Source organism: Myxocyprinus asiaticus, chromosome 25 (assembly GCF_019703515.2).
Source record: "Myxocyprinus asiaticus isolate MX2 ecotype Aquarium Trade chromosome 25, UBuf_Myxa_2, whole genome shotgun sequence".
Classification (NCBI taxonomy): Eukaryota; Metazoa; Chordata; class Actinopteri; order Cypriniformes; family Catostomidae; genus Myxocyprinus; species Myxocyprinus asiaticus.
In genome coordinates, this window is record NC_059368.1 from 26745224 (window position 1) to 26771622 (window position 26399).

Here is a 26399-nt window from a genome sequence, read left to right on the forward strand (position 1 = left end):
CGTTTTAAGCTCTGCCCACACCTGGTTCTATCCGAATACTGAGACAGATATAGATAATTTTGTCATATGAACAGATACAGATCAAGGTTATTTTCATAAACTAAAACTGAAACGAAAATTATTGATTAATAATCATTTTCGTAAACTGAAATAAAATAAATGTTTGAAAATAAATAAGAAACTAAAACTAAACGAAACTAACAGCAGTTATTAAAAAACTAACTGAAATAAAATAAAAATTCTCAAATAAATGATCATTATCATAATCAATGAGCTCTCATCACATGGCGGGAAAATCTGACCTGTGTGTGTGTTTGAGATGTGGTCATCTTCAGAGCCGCAAACACTATTGGGCTGTTTCGTTGAACACCTGCTAGTGGCTTTGTGGCATGTAATGTGCATGAAGTTAGCTGATACTGAAAGACTGATTTATGAAGACGTCTCGGACATGAATCATTTTTCACTGTCTTCTATAGACGAAGTTACTGTTTACAAACAAACGATCTGACCAGCCACTTCCGGGTTCTTTTGGTTGCCCAGAAAAAAGCTGCTGTCTATGGGCACTTCGCGCAAAATGTGCTGAAACTGCCCAAGAAGTGCTGTTTGTGGGGTTGAAACACCCTGTTTTCCACATATTATTGGAGATTAGTCCTTCTATAAATTTCCACCTGATCGTTGCATCAGGAAAACTCAGGATTTTATATAAATATGGATATTTCACAGGTCACTGTCATTGTTATCGCGTCTGCTCTATTTGACACAATTGACCCACAGCAGCTGTTGGCGGATATTAACTTTTTTTATGAAGAAATCACGCGAACTCTGATTGCAAATGGCTGTTCTTAATTTCCAAAGTGCTGTCGCTGTGACAGATATGAATTTAAATATTGTCTAACAATGATTATATGATCAGATATAACAGGAGGAACAAATCCCGTCTCCACCACCGCAGCACACGGACTACTGTTTGTGAAAGGATAAGTGAATAAAAATAATGTCACACAGCGAAAATGATGTCTTTGCATTTATTTTGAATGCAGTAAATAATATTGTTCTATCGAAAATGGTTGTTATTAAGTTTTGATATGGAATATGATCATATTGAAGTAAAATATTATTATTTATTGTATGTGGGGAAGACACATATTCAGTTGCGGTTTTAACCACCACGCAAACCACGCAATTGCGTGGGGCCCTGGATATCGGGGGCCCCGCCCCAGTAGGAAAGCGCTGCAAAAACCGCTTGAGGGGTGGCATGTCACATGTTGTTCTGTTGTCAGCACTCTCAGAGCTGTTCATGTTAGATGTCCACCGGATTGGGTCAGTTTTTCAAGTAAGACTTTTAGTTTGGGTTTGTAATTTATGAAAAAAATATGCAGGCCTTCTGAACTTGTTTCGTCTACGCGCTCTCACTCACAGATACGTGCGAATGGATAAGGGGCGTTCATACCGAACGAGTTTTTTGCCAGGGTCTGCTCTGTTTTTCCATTGTTTTCCTATGTAAACACACGCTGGACGAACGTCCATGCCCGCTGCACTGTCTCGCTGTTTCTTCAGTGTCTCACAGGACTGGCACGTTTTTAGACACAGTGTGAAAAGTTAAAAAGAACTTCAGGTCTCTAAAACACAAGTCGAGACACCTGCGTTCTGTATCAGTCGTTGCAATGTGTCTAGATTGAGTTTTTTTTTCTTCTTTTTTTTTTTGTTAGTGCAGGTGTCACAAAGATTTAACGTCCTGAACAAGTTCAGCTTTTAAAGAGATGACTGTTACAATGTTTAACATTATTCCAGATTGTTCTGCACCAAGCAAAGTTTCAGCGCTTGATAAACGGTAATGTTTTTTAACTTCTGCTATAGTGTGCTGAGGGGCCACCATGCCTTGTATGTTTATTGTTACAATACTGTAATGAATGTTGCCAATGATGCTAACATAAAATACAGCCCTTTGCAACATGTTGAACAATACACTGCAGCATCAGAATATAAGGTGCTGGTGAAAGTAAATTAAATAAGACAGAAATATATTACTATTGTATACAACAAATCCTCAAAGTAATAATAATAATAATACTGTATCAAATTATAATGACAATCTGGACAACGATAAATTATTGTTGGCTTATAATAATAATAAATAAAAACTAAATTCCAAAATGTTAGCGAGTGTAGTAGGTTTCATTAAAAAAGAGTGTTTTGTAAAAATATATGCAGGTAAATTATTATTATTTATTTTTTTATCACTGTATTGTGGAAAACTGGAAAACATGCATTATTAACTTTAACTAGATTTTTATGTTTCACTAAACATTTTGAATGTACTTGGCTACAACGGCTGATAGGATGAATTTAAAATTATGATTTAAAATCAATTTAATGTTATTTTTTAAGCAAAATTGTTTGTAATGGGGCCCCGGGTTGATCGGTTGCTTGGGGCCTCAGAAATCGTAAACCCACCCCTGCACATATTGCATGTCTAGTGGTAGTTTTTATTTTTATATATCACATTTCTTAGGCTTTAGAAGTGTGTTAAACATGTGAGGATGTGTATTCATCAACCTGTTACATGTCCGACATGATCATACAGGTTAATTGAACCAAGTTTAAACTTGCTTTGCCGATATATCAAAAAAGAACCCACATACTTTCTTCACTCTAAACCATAGGTAAACCATTTATAATAACTTTTATTAACATTAACAGACATTATTACTAGGGATGGGCATTCATCAATAATTTAGTATTCGAATATTTATGCTCATAAAAAACAAATACTCGAATATTCTATTATTTAAATGAAGGTAATTAATGAGAAAGAGACATTGTAAAATTATTTTTTCAGTCATAAAGGTTGCATCACCATTTAAAAAAAACAAGCTTCTAATTATATCCAAAACAAGCTTATAATATGTCCTGTGTTTTTTTGTTGAAAACATTAAAAACAAGCAATGCGTGAAAACAAAAAAGTACAGAATGAAAGCATTTAAGCTCATGCAAAGCGAAGAAAAAGAAACCGCTAATAAAGTAGACTGACGCAATTAACATACAGGACAAATATAAACACTCAGCATATAATAGTTATGTTTATATTGTATCTCATGTTATGTTTTTGTTGAGAAAAACAAGCATATCCACATGCTCAGTAAACTATACTCATTTATTCACACTGGTTTAATTGATGGAATGTCCCTCCGCTAGCAAAGTTTTTCTCGGATGCGATGTTTGTTGTTTACAGAAGCGTTGCGGAGATTAGGTTGTTACGGGGACGCTGCTTTCTGACGAGTTGCACATATATGGGAGTAAAGAGTACACCGCTTATACAGTACATTTAAACAGGAACCCAGCTTTCTCACAGTAAGCCACATTCTGGCAGTAACCTGCTTTTTGGTGTCCATATAAATATACTGACAGAATGGTTTGCTCATCAAATGTGATCAACTTGTGTCCACACCAGCGCCATCCAGTGCATTATGTTATAACTGTTAGTTTTAGTTTGTGTGTTCAGGATTTAACATGCATCTCACTGCATATATGGCCAGCAAAGCAAAACTTTGCAAAATTCGAATAATATTTTTACATTTAGAATACTTATTGCAAAACGAATACAGGAGTATTCGACTACTCATGCACATCCCTAATTATTACATTCTATAAAGCTTAAAATATTATTAAAACTGCAGTGCTGCCTATTTCCACCATTGAAATCTGCAGCTTGATAGAACACGGAGGCGCGGTTTCCTGCAGTATGACGTCAGAGTAATTTATTCGATAAATATTTTCAGGTCCTACTGTGGCGAAGGCTGGCATACTGGGGTAACAGGTGCAATACTATGGCATAGGTGCTAGCATGTTAGCATTAGCATTAGCCCATGTAAACATTACAAATTACACACAGTCTATGCAAATATCTTACTTTCAATCATCAGTGAGTTGTTATAACTGCTTCTTTTACTGATTTCATGTGTATTCCATACATAGAATGAAGCAGAAAGCATAATATTTCTAGAATATGCAGCCTGAGTCCAGTGCCAGATCCAGAACTGTTCAATAAACCTATACAAATACCAGCGATCGCTTGGAAAATATTGACAAACCATACATTTTTGTAGTCATCTATATATTCAGTCTTTCATCAGACTAAAATTTTTTTCGCTTTACATAGAGTTTACACGTATAGATCCGAATGAGGAAGTCTGTTCATGTAGTCTCTGATGTGATACACTTTTATTCTTCATGTCCATATTTGGATCATTTCTGCACTGCAGCGGCTTCTGGCTTCGTGGTTGAATGGATAGCATAATATATTTAACAGATGACCAAGGATTTCAAGATTATACGAGACACATATCATATTGTAGGCAGTAAATGTGAACATATATAAACAAAGTGATGGAGCACCCACCATCGGTAGAGTGACCATCAACAGTTTAACAAGATTTATTTTTTTAACATGAATTTGAGTTCATTTGAAATTTTCATACATTTAACTTTTATACTTTTGATTTGCTTTTGTTTGGTTCTTTGTGACTTTACTGAATCTCAAACCATTATGTTATTATTATGCACAAGTATGCTGAGTCTAAGTAAACTGTGCAAATATGTTTCGTTTTGCTTTAAGTGTATTGTGTAAGTTTACCTTTGCTTAAATTCAAATATCTTGCTTTGGTGTACACTCTGGAAGTGTTCTGTTAACACAAAACTTTAATAAACTAAAACTGAAACTAAAATTTATAAAAGCGAAATAGAAATGTGATTACAAAATAAAAACTAAACTAAAACTAACAAAATCATTAATGAAACTAACTAAATCTAATCTGAAATTTTATAGTAAATTTGAAAAAGGTATAAAATAAAAACTGGTTTGTAAATGCAAAACTATAATAACCTTGATACAGATACAAATGCAGATAATGGCTTCGCTGCACAGCCCTATTGACCAGCAGTGTTTAAACTTTTGTTTAAAGAGAGACTGTGCATGTGTGTTGGCATAGCTGAATGAAAGCTTCATCTTTATTTTGCTTTCTGAGCCAAACAAGACTAGTCATATCCAGCATGTCACCTCTTTAATGATAGACTTGACAATATACTGTACATCATACATTAATTGTCTTCTTAAATTTAAAGAATTGTCCCTATCAATAAAAACGTCTTGGCTACTTTCATAACCTCCCTGATGGAGGGAACGAGACGTTGTGTCGATGTAGTGACACTAGGGGTCACTCTTGGGAGCCCCAAACACCTCTGATCTTTGAGAAAAGGCCAATGGGAATTGGCGAGTGGAATTTGCATGCCACTCCCCCGGACATATGGGTATAAAAGAAGCTGGCTCGCAACCACTCATTCAGGTTTTGTACTGAGGAGCCGAGACAAGGACCCGGCCATTTCAGTGGGTAGTTCAGTATTGTGGCAGGAGGGACACAATGTCTCGTTCCCTCCATCAGGGAACAGAGGTTACGAATGTAACCAAGACGTTCCCTATCTTTCACTCACTCAACGTTGTGTCGATGTAGTGACACTAGGGATCCCTATTCAAAATGCCACAACTAGCTGAACTGTGGACTGGCGGTGTGAGACGTGCAGGCCATTGCGTGCCTCATAGCCAGCACACCTGGCCATCACGTAACCTCCCCCAACGCTCCTACGAGCGTCGTAGGTCCCCTGCACCTCGGGGACAAGTCGACTGCCCAAAAATGGGTACAGGCTGCCCCAGCCGTGGCCTCTTCTCTTTCTACTCCCCCCAAAAAAAAATTGTTCAGCTGGGGGCCATATAGCGTCCGCGTCGGGGGGCTGTCACTCCCAAGGAGAAAACACAGCGGAGACCACACCCTGCCCGAGGGGGAGGAAATTGTCACATGGTCTTACCAAGACTTGTCGGCAGTGTCTCATGTGGAGAAGTCCCCTTGGTAAGTCCTACCCAGGGGGGGAGGAGCTCTACAAACACGGTGACCGGGGGCAGAGGGGCCTCTGCCCAAGGAAAATGTGGGTTCACCAACAGTGGAACCGTCTCGTGGAAGATACATCACACGGGGTTACATATGGGTAACCAGCGCATGTGGAGCACCTACCCCAGTACAGGGCCAAGTTAGCACACGTGCTGGGCCGGCAATGAGTTTCTCCGCAAACTCGCCTGCCACAGGGCTAAGGAGGAAGGACATCCAGGGTCCACGACTTTGTGAACACGACTGGGGGTGAAAAGCGCACGTCTTCACCTCCGGGAGGGGAAAGGCGCTATACGCAAGTGGTACACCCGGCCAGTTGTCCCGCCAACTTACCTGTTCATACCTGAAAACACTTGGCATGAACCGGCTCAACCTGGAGATTGAGGAACCTTGCAAAGGTATTGGGTATTGCCCAGCCCGCTGCTCTACCGATGTCTGCCAAAGAGACGCCATTGGTCAGGGCCAAGAAGGCCACCACACTCCTGGTGGAGTGTGCCCGAAGCCCCAAGGGGGTCAGCACATCCTAGGCATGATATGCCAAAGTGATGGCGTCAATGACTCAGTGGGTGATCCTCTGTTTGAAGACAGCGCTCCCATTCCGCTTTCCTCCAAAGCAGACAAAGAGCTGCTCAGAGCCTCTAAAGCTCTGCGTGTGATCCAAGTAGAGGCACAAAGCATGCACCAGACACAGCAATGAAAAGGCTGGGTCTGCCTCCTCCTGGGGCAGCTTCACTTGCAGGTTCACCACCTGATCCCTAAACGGGGTTGTGGGAACCTTGGGCATATAGCTCGGTCGGGGCCTCAGGACCACATGAGAGTATTCCGGACTAAAATCCAGGCACGTGTCACTGACAGAGAATGCCTGCAGGTCCCCTTCCCTCTTGATGGAAGTGAGCGTAGTCAGGAGGGCAGTTTTAAGGAGAGTGCCTTTAGCTCAACTGACTCCAGGGGCTCAAATGGAGCTCCCTGTAGGCCGCAAAGGATCACGGAGAGGTCCCACGAGGGGACGAGACGTGGTCTGGAAGGATTCGTCCTCCTCGCACCTCTAAGGAACCTGATGACCAGGTTGTGCTTCCCTAAATACTTACCGTCAACTGCATCGTGGTGTGCCGCTATAGCAGCCATGTACACCTTCAAGGTGAAGGGGGACAGCTGCCCCTGCAGCCTCTCCTGCAGGAAAGAAAGCACTGACCCAACTGCGCATCTCTGGGGGTCTTTGCGTCGGGAAGATCACCACTTAGCGAACAGACACCACTTCAAGGCATACAGGCGCCTCGTAGAGGGAGCCTTAGCCTGAGTGATTGTGTCTACCACCACGGGAGGTAGGCCACTTAGGTCTTCAGCGTCCCGTCCAAGGGCAAGACGTGGAGAGTCCAGAGAAAGAATATCCTTCCTCAGGGGAATTTGCCGAGGGGGGGGACTGTCGTGAGGAGTGTGAGGTCCGAGAACCAAGTCTGGGTGGGCCAGTAAGGTGCTACTAGGATGACCTGCTCCTCGTCCTCCCTGACCTTGCACAGCATCTGTGCAAGTAGGCTCACTGGGGGGAACACATACTTGCGTAGCCCCCGGGGTCAGCTGTGTGTCAGTGCATCTGTGCCGAGGGGAGCCTTGGTCAGGGCATACCAGAGCGGGCATTGGGAAGATTCCTGGGAAGCAAACAGGTCTACCTGCGCTTGACCGAATCAACTCCAAATCAGCTGGACCACCTGGGGGTGGAGTCTCCACTCTCCCCTGAGCATGACCTGCCGACAGCGTGTCCACCGGGCCGTTGAGGTTGCCTGGGATGTGAGTGGCTAGCAACGACTTGAGCCGCTGCTGACTCCAGAGGAGGAGACGGCGGGCGAGTTGAGACATGCGACGAGAGCGCACGCCACCTTGGTGGTTGATGTATGCAACTGTCACGTGCTTGTCCTGGATCAACGGCCGAAGCCTCCGCAGAGTGAGCAATACTACCAGCAACTCGAGGCAGTTGATATGCCAACGCAGTCTTGGCCCTGTCCAGGAGCCCGTGGTTGCGTGCCTGTTGCAAATGGCGCCCCAGCCACGCTCGGTGGCATCTGTCCTAACCACGACGTGCCTGGGGTACTTGCACTAAGGGGACTCCTGCCCACAGGAATGAAAGGCCTGTCCAAAGGCTGAACATGTAGCGGCAGATCGGCATGATGACCATGCGATGTGTGCCATGGCGCCATGCCCATCTCGTGACTCAAGCCGTCGAGGATGCCATATGCCCCAGGAGCCTCTGAAAATGCTTCAGTGGGACCGCCGTGCTCCACCTGAACAACTTCAGGCAGTTCAGCACTGACTGCGTGGGCTCGCCGTGAGGCGCGCCATCATAAAGATGGAGTCTAAGCACCAGGTCCCTATGTGCACACAACAAGTCTCGTGAGTCAGCTAGAGCCAGCCAGTCATTAAGACAGTTGAGGATGCGGACACCTCTGGGCTGCCTCTGTGACTTCCGTGAAGATGCGAGGCAACAGGGACCAACCGAAGGGGAGGACCTTGTACTGGACGTTGAAATACGTGACCTTCAGGTCTACCGCCACGAACCAATCCTGATGCCGGATGCTCGCAAAAATGTGTTTCCGCATCAGCATCTTGAACGGGAGTCTGTGCAAGGCCCGGTTCAGAACTCGCAGGTCAGGGATTGGCCGCAACCCACCGCTTTTCCATGGTACGATGAAGTAGGGGCTGTAGAACCCCTTCTTCATCTCAGCTGGAGGGACAGGCTCTACCATGTCCTTCTGCAAAAGGGACATGATCTCTGCAGGCAGGGCAGCGGCGTTCTCGTGCTGCATTTGAGGTAAAATGGACACAGCTGAACCTGGGTGGGTGAGTGGCGAAATGAATCGCATAGCCGAGTCGCACGGTCCCGGTCAGCCATCGTGACAGTTTGGGGAGCGCAAGCCACGGCCCCAAGCTCCGGGCAAGGGGGACCAAGGAGACAATCGCATCGGACGTACCGGCGGGTGGGGTCTCGTGGCTGGGCGGAGCCGGAGGCGCCACGTTGAGGGGGCTTAGACCCTGAACTCGTGGCCGTGCTGAATCTGGGGACATCGAAGCACTTACCTGGCTCCGAGTACCCACCATAGGACCAGTCAGCGACGGGGGTGGAGGGAACCGCAATCCGTCACAACTGCCCGGGCGTTGTGCCTGCCATAAATGTGCAGTGTCCGGTGATCGCAATAACGATGCCCGTAAACACTGGCTGTGTGACCCAGGAAATGAGGTTCTGAACATGTGGGTACCGCAGCCTTTCGGGCATGCGACAAATCAAAGAAAAGGCAACAAAGGATTCTCCTCCCGGCCCTCCACTGGGGTATGGAGTGGTCTGCTTACCATCTCTAGGCCTGCAGCAGGTCTCCACGTGCCTGGGTCACCCATCTCAGGGTGGCTAGAAGCCTTCCTCGGGTTCTTGGCGGCGGGCCGTGAGACGGGGGGGCGTCTGCTTCCTGCGGGTGGCTCTACGCTGGAGCCGGGGCGCTGGCCCGGGCTGCGGCGGAGCCAGTGTTGTCGACGCAGGGGGACGCCCCTGACGACGACCAGACGGGGTGCAGGACCTTGATCCGCGCTGGGGCAGGATATGCTGAATAGCCTCCGTCTGCTTCTTAATCGCTGAGAACTGCTGAGTCCTCGACGGTGTCGCCGAATAGGCCGATCTGGGAGAAGGGGGCTTCAAGGAACCGTACCTTGTCAGCCTCCCTCATCTTGACCAAGTTGAGCCATAGGTGGCGCTCCTGGACCTCAAGGGTGGACATCGCCTGCCCGAGAGTCCGCACCTTGACCTTCGTCACCTGGAGGGCGAGATCGGTCGTCGAGCGCAGCTCCTGCATCAATCCCGGGTCATAAAAACTATTGTGCAGTTCTCTTAGTGCCTTGGCTTGATGCGCCTGCAGGAGCTCACTTCGTGAGTGCCGAACGAGATCGTGAACTTGCCCTGAGACGAGCCGGCGGTTTTCATCCCAGCGGGGCGAACGAGCGTACTGGGGAATGGGAGGTCCGTGGGGGGTTACCCAGCGGAGCAGCTCCTATTGGGGTCCCCAAATCACCCCCAGTGCTAACCGACGCGGCCTCAAACCCGTAGGTAGAAGGACTGAGGCGGGGAGCCCCTTGGGTAGCTTTCCCTCTAACGAAGGAAAGCCGTGACCACAATGTTGCCATGGTCATGCTCTCGCAGTGAGAACATGACCCGACCACGAACGCTGTCTCCGCGTGGGCAGTGCCCAAGCACGTAAGACAGCGATCGTGGCCATCAGAAGCGGAGAGGTAACGACCGCAACCAGGAAATAAACACAGACATCTTTAAAAAGACGCTCTCCCTCAGTGCCACTCTTTTAGTAGGGAAAATATACTATTTTATTGCAAGAATATATAATTATTTAGACAGTCGAAGTGCCCAGGGGTGTTCTCTGCACTCCACCGGTGTGCGAAGGGGAGAAGCCGCTGTAATGCACTGTAAATCCAAAACCTTTTGTAGAGGTGAATGGATCGGTGGAGGAATTCAGCTCACTGAAATACAACTGCTCGGCTCCGAAGAGAAAATCTGAATGAGTGGTTGCAAGCCAGCTCCTTTTATACCCGTATGTCCGGGGGAGTGGCATGCAAATTCCACTCGCCATTTCCCATTGTCCTTTTCTCAAAGATCAGAGGTGTTTGGGGCTCCCAAGAGTGATCCCTAGTGTCACTACATCGACACAACGTCGTGTGAGTGACAGATAGGGAACCTAAGATTCTACTTCGATGTGCAGTGTAGAGGTTTTATTATCAGCTGCCTGTCCCCTCCTCCTCATCTGACATGAAAGGTGTCAGATCAAAGTGGCTATAGGCTAAGAGAGCAGTTCTGTGGAACTACGACACCCATCAACCTGGAATTATTCATGTTGCAATAGAAGAACATGGAAGATCTTACCTCGAAATCTACACCTGAAAATTTCACTAAGCTGTTCAAGTGCATCTTATGAATTATATATACTGTCGATAGATAGATAGATAGATAGATAGATACTGTACGTGTGTGTGTATATATACATATATATATATATATATATATATATATATATATATATATATATATATATATATATATATATATATATATATATATATAAATATAGGGGATACCCTGAGTGAGAGGAGCAGTAGGGGATTTGTTTTTCTTAATTGAGATTAAATATTGTCTGTTAGTGAGGTAGGAAGAAAACCAGGATAGAGCAGTGCCAGTAATACCAATATCTGAAAGTCGGGAAAGGAGTGTTTTGTGGCATACAGTGTCAAAAGCAGAGCTCAGGTCAAGCAACATCAGATTACTGAGAAATCCAGAGACAGCAGAGATGAGGAGATCATTAATAACCTTCAAGAGAGCAGTTTCAGTGCTGTGGAATAGGCGAAAACCAGATTGGAAAGGGCCATAGAGATTATTAGCTGCAAGATGTGATTGTAACTGGGAGGCTACAACTTTTTCCAGAAGTTTTGATATAAAAGGCAGGTTAGAGATTGGATGATAGTTGCTGAGTGAAGATGGATCTAAGTTGGGACCTTTAAGGACTGGTGTAACAGTGGCAATTTTAAGATCAGTTGGAGCAATGGCAAATGCAAGAGATGTGTTTATCGTATGCGAAATAGGTGCCGAAATGACTGACTCACAGTGTTTAAGAAGGGAGGTTGGGGCAGGGTCCAACTGACAGGATGATGAGCTGGAATGTAAAATTAGATCACTGACTGATGATTGGCTAGTGGGAGTGAAGGAGGAGAAAGGGTGGATAGGGTGTTCAGACAGACATTTGTGCAGAGGATCTTCAGAAATGTTTGACGTGAATGTTTGGTAAATGGAAACAATTTTATCTTGAAAGAAGTGAAAGAAGGATGAGGTTTATACTAGTATATGCTCTTACCCTCTCTGATAATAGACTCTTTTTTTTCTTCATCAGGGTCTAAGCAGCCTCTTCAGCTCACTGAAAGTGGTGCGATTGCTCCGCCTGGGTCGAGTGGCACGCAAACTGGACCATTATCTGGAATACGGTGCTGCTGTATTAGTTTTACTGGTGTGTGTCTTTGGCCTGGTGGCACATTGGCTGGCCTGCATCTGGTACAGCATTGGTGATTGTGAGGTCATCGATGAGGCCACCAACAGCATCAAGACGGACAGCTGGCTTTATCAATTAGCTATCAGCATTGGCACACCATACCGGTACAATGCCAGTGGCTCTGGCCAGTGGGAAGGTGGTCCTAGAAAGCACACGCTCTACATATCTTCTCTCTATTTCACCATGACAAGTCTCACCACCATTGGATTTGGAAACATTGCTCCAACTACCGATGGGGAGAAGATATTCTCTGTGGCCATGATGATGGTGGGCTGTAAGTACCATTCATTAAGTAATTTCCCTGCTTCATGAACGCTCTATCTAGACTAGTGGTTTCCAGTGAGGGGGCTGGGGCCCACAAGGGGGCCTCAGCAACTTTCTGAGAGGACCTCAAGATGACTTTGAATAATTTACAGTAAGTTTAATTAAAATAACTTGATTGAAAATACCACATAAACTCACTGAATACCACTCAAGACTGACTGGATCTCAGACAGTCACTTTTGCACAAATGTATCCAATGTAACACATGTTGAAAAGACCAGCAATATCAGCTTTTGCTAGTGAGCATGGCTGTGTTGGTCAACCAATTAGACCAGCACCAAACCAGCATAAACCAGCCTAAGCAGGTCTTCTAAACAGGGAATACATTCCAAAAAACATTTGAATAGTGCTTATTGCATTCAGACCAATCAAGACATGTCAGGAACCTTAAGTGCTATTCAAAAGCTTTGCAGACACATTTATAGGTATCAGATAACATTATATAATTTGATATATTACAATTTTCTGCCCTAGCAGGCTTTATATCTGTAATAGCATTTGCATTATGTCCCAACAAGACCTCTGATGCATCTTTGAAAACATTTCCTGAAACATATCCTCTCTTTCTGAACTGCTACATTTGATCAATAATGAATAAGCAAGCATATGCTTTAAACCACCTCAGAACATACAGTAACACCACTCTTTGCTCTTGGTTGCCTAATCACTTGCTATTATCTCATTGTACCTTCTCCAAAGATCCTTAAGTACTAGGATGAGCTATTACTTCAAGCATTTGGTTGAAACTGTAAACAGAGGCACCCAGGAGGCTGACAAACATCTGTGTTAGTCAGCATGGAAGGATGGCACAGCTGATTCCATAACACAGGAGTTCATGAAAGACATATTGCGGAGCACTGTTGACAAATTAATTGGCAGTTAGATTACAATACTTCCTCCTATCCCAGCTTAATGCGACAACTAGAAGGGGCAGTTCAGACCAAATGCGTTCTTATGCAAAATAAATAAATAAAAATAAAAAAATGCACTGTTGACATATTAATTGGCAGTTCGATTACAATACATCCTGCTATCCCAGTTTAATGTGATTACTAGAAGGGGCAGTTCAGACCAAATAAAAACTTGAGGCAGCACAATGAATTGAATAGAATGCAGGTGTCTTAAGACATGTTTTTAAAAGTTAAAAACTTAAAAACATGGCACTTATGCACAGGAAGCTGAAAGAAACAGCAAGACCATCTAGCACATGTTTACATAAAAAAATACTCCTTGGGACTCCGTGCAAATAGGGGACATAGTGGAAGGGGTGATAGGAATGTCTGGCAAACCTGTTTGGAAACAATCATTACTTTTGGTTTCGTTTCGTTTGGTGCTGCTAATGGCACAGAAATGACACACTTCGTCTTTAAAGTTTTAATTGGAAAACTGGCTGCACTCAAGATTGTTTACACATTATATAATTTGGAGGCTAACTCTAGAGTACTTGCTGACTTCAGAACAGTTTAGTTATAGAGGATGGCAGTGCTGAATGTTTCCTGATTTGTAGTGGTGCAGCACTTGCTGTTGGTTTGCCGCTTGGTTAGTTTATGCATACTGCTTTCTGTACGCACAAATGACAGCAGATGGGGAGCAGACCTTGTTTTGGTGGATATATTATACAGTGCTACAGCATGTTGGATTGTGTCGTGTTCTGTTGTAGCTACATTAGCCAAATCCAGCTATTACTAAATAATGATGAAGTAGGCTTAGACACATTGCACCAATAAACCATAATAATTGCATTAGAAAGACTAGCTGATTAATGCAGAGTTTAATTGACTGTTCACATTGTGCCATAACATACTGTAGGTATATATCTGTGTTAATCCCAGATCTATACATGCATACTGTACTTTTTGTGTGATGCTGGTGAATCAAGGTTTAATGCATGATATGCATGGGACTGGATTTAGATTAGATCTGGGGAAATATTATTGGGCTTATCACCATGTTAAAGCCAGCTGTACTCAGAGGTGGGTAGAGTAGCCAAAAACTGTACTCAAGTAAAAGTCCAGTTACTTTAAAAAAAAAATAACTCAAGTAGAAGTAAAAGTACTAACATAAATAATTACTTGAGTAAGAGTAAGAAAGTATCCAATTAAAAGAGTACTCAAGTAGTGAGTAACTTGTTACTTTCACAAATGACATAATATACGTTAACTCCCCTATATTCCATTACATAATACACATTTAACATGTATTACAGAATTATTATTATTATTAATGGAAATTCTGTCATCATTCACCATCATGTTGTTCCATACCTGTATGACTTTCTTTCTTCCATGCAATGCAATAAGGAGGTATTAGACAGAATGTTTGCCTGAGTCACTATTTACTTTCAGTGAATGTTTTTTTCTTTATATTTTGAAAGTGAATGGTGACCGAGACTGTCAATCTCTAAAATTCTGTCTAACATCTTTTGTGTTCCACAGAATACAGAAGGTCACACGGGTTTGGAACAACATGAGGGTAGGCAAATTATGACAGAATATTAAATTATGGCTGACCTATCACTTTATAGGTATAGTTCACCCAAAAATGAAAATTCTCTCATCATTTACTCACCCTCATGCCATCCCAGATGTGTATGACATCCTTTCTTCTGCAGAACACAAATTAAGATTTGTTTGAAGAATATTTCAGGTCTGTAGGTCAGTACAATGTAAGTGAATAGGTGCCAAAATTTGGATGGTCCAATAAACACATAAAGGCAGCATTAAAGTAAGCTATAAGACTCCAGTAGTTAGATCCATATCTTCAGATGTGATATGATAGGTATGGGTGAGAAGCTGATCAATATTTGTCATTTTTTGCTAGACAAAGCAAAAAATGACAAATATTGATCTGTTTCTCACCCACACCTCTCACATAGCTTCTAAAGATATTGATTTAGCCACTGGATTCTTATGGATTACTTTTATGCTGACTTAAGTGATATTTTTTATTTTTTTGCTTTAAAATATTGGCACCCATTCACTTGCATTGTATGGACCACAAAAGCTGAGAAATTCTTCTAAAAATCTTTATTTGAGTTCAGCAGAAGAAAGAAAGTCATACACATCTGGCATGAGGGTGAGTAAATGATGAGAGAATTTGCATTTTTGGGTGAAATATCCCTTTACACTCGTTGTCTAAAACCGCCCCCTATCCACTATATGGTGCACTATTTTGGGTGTCCCTGTCCCTTTAAGGGCTCTTTTCAGATCTGGATGAATTTGTCAATAAGAAGAGAGGTTCGGAAACCTTTCTAGTAATTATTATGGTGAAAACATGAATATGTCCCACAGGGACATTATATATAATGCTGAAATATAAACCAAAGAAAGATCATGCTTTATTAATGCCTACTTTTGCTATTTCATAGCTTTTATTTCTTATTTCAGTGTAATTACAGTTTTCAGTTTTGAAAGAATTTAGATAATTAATTCTGTACAGCAGAACCGCCGCTCTCTAAACGCAGAGTACACATCCTGCGTAGGGCACCAACCCCGGTCGCGCAACATTTGTTGTGTCTGAAACCGCCCCCTATCCACTATATAGTGCACAATTTCGGGTGTCCACCATTTTGTAGGATTGTCTGAATTCTGATTGAGCCACTCATTCCCTACTTTTGTTCACTCATTCTTACCCACAATGCACTCTAATTTTGAGTGTACATTTGATGTACACTCGACGATGGTTAATTGGCCATAATCCACCATGGGGAAAACGTACGAGCTGAGAGCGGGAGTGTGTGCAGGAGAGAGAGATGCCAGTTTACTGCTTTATTCACTCCTGCAATGTTTTATTATATTACTTTTTGACAAATCATTACTTGATTAAAATAACATAATAACATATAGAGAGGCAAAACATACAGATACATTTAAAAATTTTCTCTTTATTTATATTTGTACAGAATTTTGTCATTAAGCTGAAGAATTCTTTATTTACTAAATTCACTGAGGTGATATTATTTTTAACTCAGTAGACTGCACACAGTGGAAATGATAATACTGTGAATGATTTAAATATTCAGTTAAAATATATAGGTTATGATAACTTTGGTGCTGTTTATGGTGGGATGAGGGCGTGATACGCCCAGAAACACTATCCAGCTTGTATTGGTGTTTAAATATACTAAAATATAACAAATAAATACAATAATGTACATTTGATAAAATGTTTACTCTTTATATTAACATATATATTAAAAATGACAAACAGAAAGAAGATTTATTGTATTAATATATTGTTTAATAAGAATAACAAGTAAGGCCCAAGTATTTTAAAAGTTCATATGTGACGTTGTTTCTGCGACAGCCCTAGAGCTCTGATGCTCAGTGTATACGTCAGCTTCTGAATTCACGCACTCATTTCGTTCACTCAGTGCTGAGATATAGTGCACTCACTGCCATTCACTGTATAGGAAATAGTGAATGAGTGAATGATTTCAGACACAGTTACTCTCTTCGCCATACGATCGCCTCGCACCCGCACATCTCTCACATGCGTGCCTCGCGCCCCTCGCTTTGCACATGCAGAAATGCTGTCTGTTCACGCTCCAGTTGTCAATCATGCGAACAGCAGAGCAAAAGGCATTTACACTTAACTTGGATGTTTACATGGATTTATACAGTTAATCAGCCTGAAGTAGTCATGATAGTTTCAAGTATCCATGCGAGGGCGCGGAATAAATGCGTAAATACTGCACATGACATGCAGGACGTGGGACAAAGCTCACCGATATATTATTGCTGCACTGATTTAAAAATGTACACTTAAAAACTGATGTCATAAGAGCCCAGTTACAGAATAACCCTGAAAATGACCTTCACATTGCACAGAAATCCCGCGTTAGCGGTGTTAAATGAAGGCATTGCATGACGAAACTATACTTTTTTGACTGTGCGGAGTGAAGAAAGTGTTTCACTTTGAAGAGCTTGATGCCGCAGCAGTGATGGACTCGGCTTGAGTGACAGTCTGTGAAAGCACGCGCAGCTGTGTGAACGTCCGCTGTCATAAAAGTCCCATTCAATAATCTCTCAATAAATTACACATTAATTAAAATTAAACCCAGTAATGTAATGACAGGTATGCTGCCCATTGTAACGAAGTAAATGTAAAATTTTTTCATTAGAAATTTACTTGAGTGAGAGTAAAAAGTACCCACTTTTAAACCTACTTTTAAAAAAAAAGTTACTCAAGTAAATGTATCGCGTTACTACCCACCTCTAGCTGTACTGATCTGGGCTTTTTGTTGTAGAGCTTCTCTGTAGACTTCTTTTATCTCTTGTTCTTCTCCTTGTGTGTATAAATGAGCCTTTTTCCTCTTTTTTTTTGTTTTTTTGTTTTGTTTTGTTTTATTTTTCTCCCCTTTTCTCCCCAGTTTGGCATGCCCAATTCCCAATGTGCTCTAAGTCCTTGTGGTGGCGTAGTGACTCAATCCGGGTGGCAAAGGACGAATCTCAGTTGCCTCCGCGTCTGAGATAGTCAATCCGTGCATCTTATCATGTGGCTTGTTGAGCGCATTACCGCGGAGACCTAGCACGTGTGGAGGCTTCATGCTATTCTCCGTGGCATCCACGCACAACTCACAACTCACCACATGCCCCACCAAATGCGAGAACCACATTATAGCGACCAGGAGGAGGTTAAGCCAACGTGACTCTACCCACCCTAGCAACCAGGCCAATTGGTTGCTTAGGAAACCTGACTGGAGTCACTCAGCACACCCTGGATTCGAACTTGCAACTCCAGGTGTGGTAGTCAGCATCTTTACTTGCTGAGCTACCCAGGCCCCAGCCTTTTTCCTCTTTTTAACATAAATCCTGGGGATCCAGGCTTGTTAAGGTCATGTTTCTCTGTGTGTGTGCGAAGGGAGAGCTTATTGGAATAGTACAGCAACTGGGGCCCTTAAGACCTTACTGTAAGTGATTAATAAAACATGCATGCATTACATAACAAACTGTCCAATCCACTTCTCACTCTCTTTAACTCAAACAGACTTACATTCTGTTGGGGTGTAAGACACAGGTATGGCCGTAGTTCAAATGAGGCTGAGCAGCATAGAGCAGCATACCATTTTAATGTTGTCGGGGGAAAGAGGGATGGCGTATGCTGAGTAAGGAAATTGATGAAATATGCTTCAGGACTGCTGGGGGCCACACTGTCATGAGCCCACTGTCCATTCTTTGGCAGTAACGAGCATTTTTGCAGCACAGTTCAGTCAGCAGTAATGGTCTCATCTATGGGCTTTCCAAAGGTTTATGTGTTCCTGGTGCACCAATATGATAGTGTCTCCACCTCATAGAACTCAGCAGTACACATAATGGCCTTCTGCTGCTTGTTTTGAACTATATTTGAGCCTCTGACTTTTGTAAGGGACTGTTACAGTCAGCACAGGGGAGACATTTGGCTTCACTGAAGCAGACATTAACAGGAAAGGCAGATCTATGTCTAATAGAATAGGGTCTTGTAAAGTGGCATTATACCCTGCTGAAAATACCAGCTTAAAGGGATAGTGTCCACTAGGGCTGCACAACTGATCAAAATAAAATCAATATAATATTGATATTTAGGTCACAATTACAGTAATTTCATGGCCCTGTTCACTGCGAAGTCACAGCATACAGTTGTCTTTTAATTGTAATAAACTGTAGAAATACTACTGTAAAATATACTGTGAAAGTCATGCAACTATTAGCCAGGAATTTACTGTAAACTCACACTAAAACTTTTTACAGTGTGCATAATTTATTCAAATGTCATCAGTTATGATGTTTGTCTCAAGGTGTTTTAATTGGCACCCCATTGCGATACTCCTCCTACGATTCAGCATTTCTACACCCCTCACATATTTTACAGGTACAATGTGAATATGAAGAAGGTTTTTCTTTCTCACTTATTTCACTGTTTTATTTATTTATTTATTTGTTTTTGGCTGAAGTGAAAAAAGTCTTAGTTTGGCTCTTTTTAAGTAGACTCAAGTGTGAACCTTAAAGAGGAGCCTTTAGTCTTTTTTTCTGACAGTAAAGCATAGGCAAAACATTACGTAATTTTGGTCAAAAGGAATCACTTAACTACTAGGTTTTTTGTATATGACATTGCAGTTCTTATTGCAATTGCAATATTTTTTCAAAATAATCGCAATATGAATTTCAGCTCTAGTTCCCACAAATAAGAACATTCTGTCATTATTCACCATTACTCACAGTTGTTAGATTCAGATAACTTTTTTCTTCTTCCGTGGAACATAAAAGGAGATAGTATGTGGCATGTTAGTCTCAGTCACCATTAACTTTAATTTCGTTCTGTGTGAACGACCCCTTAGATCAATAAGATCAGAAAGAATAAAACAGAACTCAGTTCATGATGGGCATATGTTGTTAGACATTTCAAATGTCTTGTATGTACACCTCACAGAGAAAGTCATTTTTACTCACTACATGAACAGCATTGTGTTGGATGTCTTTTGCTTCATGCTTTTTGTCAGTAAGAAGCTCCATTCACAAATAAAGGTGATGTGTTGGCTTGTTTATTCAGTGCAGTACAGTGATGCATTCCTGCATTTGTGAAGTTATTGATCTGCCGTCTCTGACTAATTACTTACCCTTCTCTGACCGACCAGATGGACTTTTTACCATCGCCTCTCCTTGCATTTCTTATGAAAAAATAAATAAAAAATGAGATCAAGTTTCCAAATCCTTTTAGACTTTATTTCCTCTTTATTTTAGGTGTATATTTTTAGGGCTTAAAAATGTTGAAAAAGTATCCAAAAAATAAAAGGCAAGAATTTTCTTTGGAATACATTGCCAAGAATCTTGTTCTACTATATGATGGATGACTGAATTCAAATTAGGAAGAAAAAAAACAGTGTATCATGATGTATAATTACTCGAATAAATATTCTCTCCTGCCTGCTTGCTTCTGATGATTATCTGTTGCTTTCTCTGCCAAGGAAATTTGGGTTTGCACCTATTATGCAAAACCTAATCTTTTTCTTGCTGCTGTCACGGAAAAGAGAAACTGCTTCCATCATTATTTCTTAGAGCAAACAGGGATAGTGAATGGCATGCACAATATTATGCAATGCATCATTAAGCGCCAGCAATTTAAGAGGGATGTAGAATCTTACTATCAAGAGATTAAGGTTCACAGGTTTTATTGATCTTGACTATATGTGGTTTAACCAGTCCAGGTATATTGATCTTACAATCAATATTTTAAAGAAACAGTATAAATAGCTGAAGTTATTCCCAAATTGTGTCTAATTTAAGAACAGCATGGCACAGGGCATGCTGAGTGACTCCAGCCAGGTCTTCTAAGCAACCAAATTGGCCCGGTTGCTAGGGAGGGTAGAGTCACATGGGGTAACCTCCTCTTGGTCACTATAATGTGTGGTTCTAGCTTTCGGTGGGGCATGTGGTGAGTTGTGCGTGAATGCCGCGGAGAATAGTGTGAAGCCTCCACATGTGCTACGTCTCCGTGGTAATGTACTCAACAAGCCACGTGATAAAATGCGCAGGTTGACGATCTCAGACGTGGAGGCAACTGAGATTCATCCTCCGCCACCTGGATTGAGACGAGTCACTACGCCACCACGAAGTCTTAGAGTGCATTGGGAATTGGGCATTCCAAATTGGGGAGAAAAAAAAGAACAGTGTGGCACATGTGTATAATTTTAGAAATCATTTGAGATTATAAAAAAGTACTGTGCAAAAGTTTTAGGCACTTGTGAAAAATGTTGTATAGTGAGGATGTCTTCAAAATAATGACATAAATAATTTTCATTTATCATTTAATGTCATACAAAGTCCAGTAAACATAGAAAAGCTAAATCAATATTCGGTGTGACCACCTTTGCCTTTAAAACAGCACCAATTCTCTTAGGTACAGCTGGACACAGTTTTTCTTGGTTGTTGGCAGATAGGATGTTCCAAGCTTCTTGGAGAATTCACCACAGTTCTTCTATCTATTTAGGTTGTCTCAATTGCTTCTATCTCTTTATGTAATCTCAGACTGACACAATGTTCAGAAATGGCTCCCACTTGTGATAGATTGTGGCAATTTTTTTCTGCTGTTTCGAGAAGATTCCACTGCTCGAAAGTGCATTCCTCGGTCCCACTTTATATTAGGTGTCTATAACTACTATGTACTTAAATATTTGATACAATGTACTTCTTACAGGTTGTTGCATTGAACATTTAAAATTCCTGCATTATTTTAATTGCATTTGTAGTTCCACTGTTAACCTTATCCTAAACCTAACTAACTAACTAACTAACCTAACACTGTAGGGAACCAACAACTGGCTGATGACTTCAATGTGTTTTAGTGTATATTTGAAAGGCCCAGTCTCACACCCCACACCTGCTGTGACCTTCACTTCACACAAACATCTTTTGCAACCCCCCTCCTCCCCACTCCTGCTACTCAACCTGCACTTAAGATCTGTGAAGAGGAGGTGTACCGTGTCTTCCAGAAACAAAAGACAAGGAAAGCACAGGGCCCAGACAGTGTTTCACCCACTTGTCTAAAATCCTGTGCTGACCAGCTAGCCCCCATCTTCACACAGACCTTCAATAGATCACTGGAGCAGTGTGACGTTCCCTGCTGCTTCAAACGTTCCAAATCAAATAAACCCCAAATCACAGGACTTAATGACTACAGAACCATCACTCTGATGTCTGTGGTCATGAAGTCATTTGAGAGACTGGTGTTGGCCCACCTGAAGGACATTACTGGCCCTTTCTAGATCTCCTTCAATTCGGAAACAGGTCTGTGGATGATGCAGTCAACATGGGATTGCATCATATCCTGCAACATCTCGACAGACCAGGGACATATGCAAGCATCCTTTTTGTGGACTTCAGTTCGCTTTCAACACCATCATCCCAGCTATTATCCGGACTAAATTACACCAACTCTCTGTTCCCATGTCTATCTGTCAGTGGATCACCAGCTTTCTGACGGACAGGCAGCAGCTAGTGAGATGGGAAATTCACTTCCAGCACATGTACGATCAGCACTGGTGCCCCCCAGGGATGTGTGCTCTCCCCACTACTCTTCTCCCTGTATACCAATGACTGCAAGGAACCACTCTGTCAATCTCCTGAAGTTTGCAGACGACACCACTGTCATTGGCCTCATCCAAGATGATGATGAGTCTGTGTACAGAAGGGAGGTTGAATGGCTGGCTCACTGGTGCAGTCAAAACAACCTTGAGCAGAACATGCTCAAAACAGTGTAGATGATCGTGTACTTTAGCAGGAACATCCCAACATTTACCCCACTCACCATTCTAAACAGCACTGTGGCATTAGTGGAGCCGTTGGCACTACCATCTCACAGGACCTGAAGTGGGAGACCCACATTGACTCCATTGTGAAAAAGGCCCAGCAGAGGTTGTACTTCCTTCACCAGCTGAGGAAGTTCAACCTGCCACAGGTGCTGCTGATACAGTTCTACTCAGCAGTCATTGAGTCTGTCCTCTGCACTTCAGTAACTGTCTGGTTTGGTTCAGCTATTAAATCGGACATCAGAAGACTACTAGGGAGAGGATTATTGGTTGTCCCCTGCCCACCCTTTACGAACTGTACACTTCCAAAGTAAGGAAAAGTGCTGGAAAAGTCACTCTGGACCCCACTCACCCAGCCCACTACCTTTTTGAACAGTTGCCTTCAGGACGGTGCTACAGAGCACTGAGCACCAGAACCATCAGGCACAGGATCAGTTTTTTTTTCCCTCAGGCTATCCATCTCATGAAGAGTTAAAACTGCCCCATTGAGCAATAGTTGTGTGCAATACACAGTTTAGTTTGTTTATATTTATCCAACATACCCTACCTCTTCTGCCATACATTCCCTTGCATCTGTATATAACAGATTTGTATTTGTTGCATACAAACGTATATATATATATATATATATATATATATATATATATATATATATATATTGTCTTATTGTATATTTCCATATATACTTATATTTTCTATTCACTTTTTATTATTATCTCTGTCTTGTTGTTGTATTGTTTGTGCACTGGAAGCTTCTGTCACCAAGACAAATCCCTTGTATGTGTAAGCATACTTGGCAATAAAGCTCATTCTGATTCTAACCCAACCCTTACCCTAAAACCTAACTCTAACCCCTTACCCTAACCATACCCCTACTCCTAAACCTACCCCTACCTTAACCTCAGTAGCAGCAAATGTGAATTTTGCAGAACAACATGTAGTTACACAGTAAATACAATGTATTCTATGTATGTTAATGTTAGTACATAGTAGTTAAAAACACCTAATATAAAGTGGGACCCATTCCTCTCATTCGAATCCAGAGGTGTGGTAATGTGCTACATTTACTCTGTTACATCTACTTGAGTAACTTTTTGGGAAAAAAATACTTTTAGAGTAGGTTTAAAAGTGGGTAATTTTTACTCTCAATCAAGCAAATTTCTAATGACAAAAAATTTACTTTTACTTCGTAACAATGGGCGGCGTTCCTGTCGTTACTTTACTGGGTTTCATTTTAATTAATGCATAATTTATTGAGAGATTATTGAATGGGACTTTTACGACAGCGGAAGTTAACACAGCTGCGCGTGCTGTCACAGACTGTCACTCAAGCCAAATCCATCACTGCTGCAGCATCAAGCTCTTCAAAGTGAAACACTTTCTTCACTCCGCACAGTGAAAAAGGAATAGTTTCGTCATGCAATGCCTTCATTTAACACCAAGACAAGCAGATATTTCAAGATTAAAATTGAAGCTCAAACTTATGGCAGCACTCTGAGGTAAGTTGTGGCTCTAATGATAATGCGGGCTTTTCTGTGACATGGTGATGGTCATTTTCAGGGTGATTCTGTAACTGGGCTCTTATGACATCAGTTTTTAAGTGTACATTTTTAAATCAGTGCAGCAATATATCAGTGCGCTTTGCCCCACATCCCGCATGTCATGAGCAGTATTTACGCATTTACCCCTTGCCCTCGCAGGGGTACTGGAAACTATCGCAGCTACTTTGGGCTGATTAACTGTATAAAGCCATATAAACATCCAAGTTAAGTGTAAATACCTTTTGCTCTGCCGTTCATGTGATAGACAACTGGAGCGCAAACAGACAGCAATTCTGCGTGTGCACAGCGAGGCGCGCGTATGCGTGTGAGATATGTGAGGGTGCGAGGCGATTGTATGGCGAAGAGAGTGTCCAAAATATATGTCCTATATAGTGAATGGCAGTGAGTGCTCTATATTTCAGCAGTGAGTGCACTATATCTCAGCAATGAGCGAATGAAATGAGTGAATTCAGACGCTGACGTATACACCGAGCATCGGAGCTCTTGGGCTGTCGCAGAAACAACGTCACATATGAACTTTTAAAATACTTGGGCCTTACTTACAGTTCTTGTTAAATGATATATTAATACAATAAATCTTCATTATGTTTGTCATTTTTAATAAATATGTTAATATAAAGAGTAAACACAAATACATAAAATGTACATTATTGTATATATTTGTTATACTTTAATATCTTTAAACTCCAATACAAGCTGGATAGCTTTTCTGGGTGCATCGTACCCTCATCCAACCATAAACAGCACCAAAGTTATCATAACCTACATGTTTTAACTGAATATTTAAATCATCCACAGTATTATTATTTCCACTGTGTGCAGTCTCCTTTCTTCTGATGAACTGAAATTAAGATTTTTAGAAGAATTTCTCAACTCTTTTGGTCCATACAATGCAAGTGAATGGGTGCCAACATTTTAAAGCAAAAAAATTAAAATCACATAAGTCAGCATAAAAGTAATCCATAAGATTCCAGTGGTTAAATCAATGTCTTCAGAAGTGATGTGAGAGGTGTGGATGAGAAACAGATCACTTTCACATTCTTCTTCTTTTGTTTTTTGTGATTCACATTCTTCTCTGCATATCACTGCCTGCTGGGCAGGGAGAAGAATGTCAAAAAAAAAAAAAAATGACAAATTGATCTGTTTCTCACCCACACCTATCATATCACTTCTGAAGATATGGATTTAACTACTGGACTCGTATGGATTACTTTTATGATTCCTTTATGTGCTTTTTGGAGCATCAACATTTTGGCACCCATTCACTTGCATTGTATGGATCTACAGAGCTGGAAAATGTTTCTAAAAATCATAATTTGTGTTCTGCAGAAGAAAGGAAGTCATACATATCTGGAATTGCATGAATGTGAGTAAATGATGAGATCATTTTTATTTTTGGTTGAACTATCCCTTTAAAGTGATAGCTCAGCCATAATTTAATATTCTGTCATCAATTCCCAACCCTCATGTTGTTCCAAGCCCGTGTGACCTGTATTCTGTGGAACACAAAAGATGTTAGACAGAATTTTAGAGACTGACAGTCTTGGTCACCATTCACTTTAAAAATATGGAGAAAAAAACATTCACTGAAAGTAAATAATGACTCAGGCTAACATTCTGTCTAATATCTACTTATTGTGTTTCATGAAAGAAAGAAAGTCAAATGGGTTTGGAACAACATGATGGGATATGATGACAAAATTTCCATTAATAATAATAATAATAATAATTCTGTAATACATGTTAAATGTGTATTATGTAATGGAATATAGGGTAGATAACATCCATTATGTCATTTGTAAAAGTAACGAGTTACTCACTACTTGAGTACTCTTTTAATTGGAAACTTTCTTACTCTTACTTAAGTAATTATTTATGTTAGTATTTTTACTTCTACTTGAGTAGTTATTTTTTAAAGTAATTGTATTTCTACTTGAGTACAGTTTTTGGTTACTCTACCCACCTCTGTTCCAGTCCCATGCAAAATGTGCTGAGTATTAATGCAGATGGGTGTTGTACTATCCAACCCATTCATTATATATTTAGATGTATTTCTTTTTTTCCAAAGAAACTTTTATTTCTTTTACATTAATCTAAAAAGGAATTTTTTTCTTGACTAGTCACATCACCTAAAGTAAACACTTTCCCTTATAGACATATAAATGTTAACCTAAAACCTTCATACATTTCCAGCATTTTCAGTTTACAGCTG

The 26399-nt window shown here is 41.5% G+C and overlaps 1 protein-coding gene across 1 annotated transcript in view; it reads left to right on the forward strand.

Moving 5' to 3' along the window:
• LOC127416405 (potassium voltage-gated channel subfamily H member 5-like) overlaps nucleotides 1–26399 on the forward strand; it is a 159061-nt gene that overhangs the window by 63833 nt on the left and 68829 nt on the right. The window contains exon 8 of the mRNA XM_051655754.1: nucleotides 11864–12293. Coding sequence (XP_051511714.1) covers nucleotides 11864–12293 — 430 coding nt within the window. The remainder of the gene's footprint in view (nucleotides 1–11863; nucleotides 12294–26399) is intronic.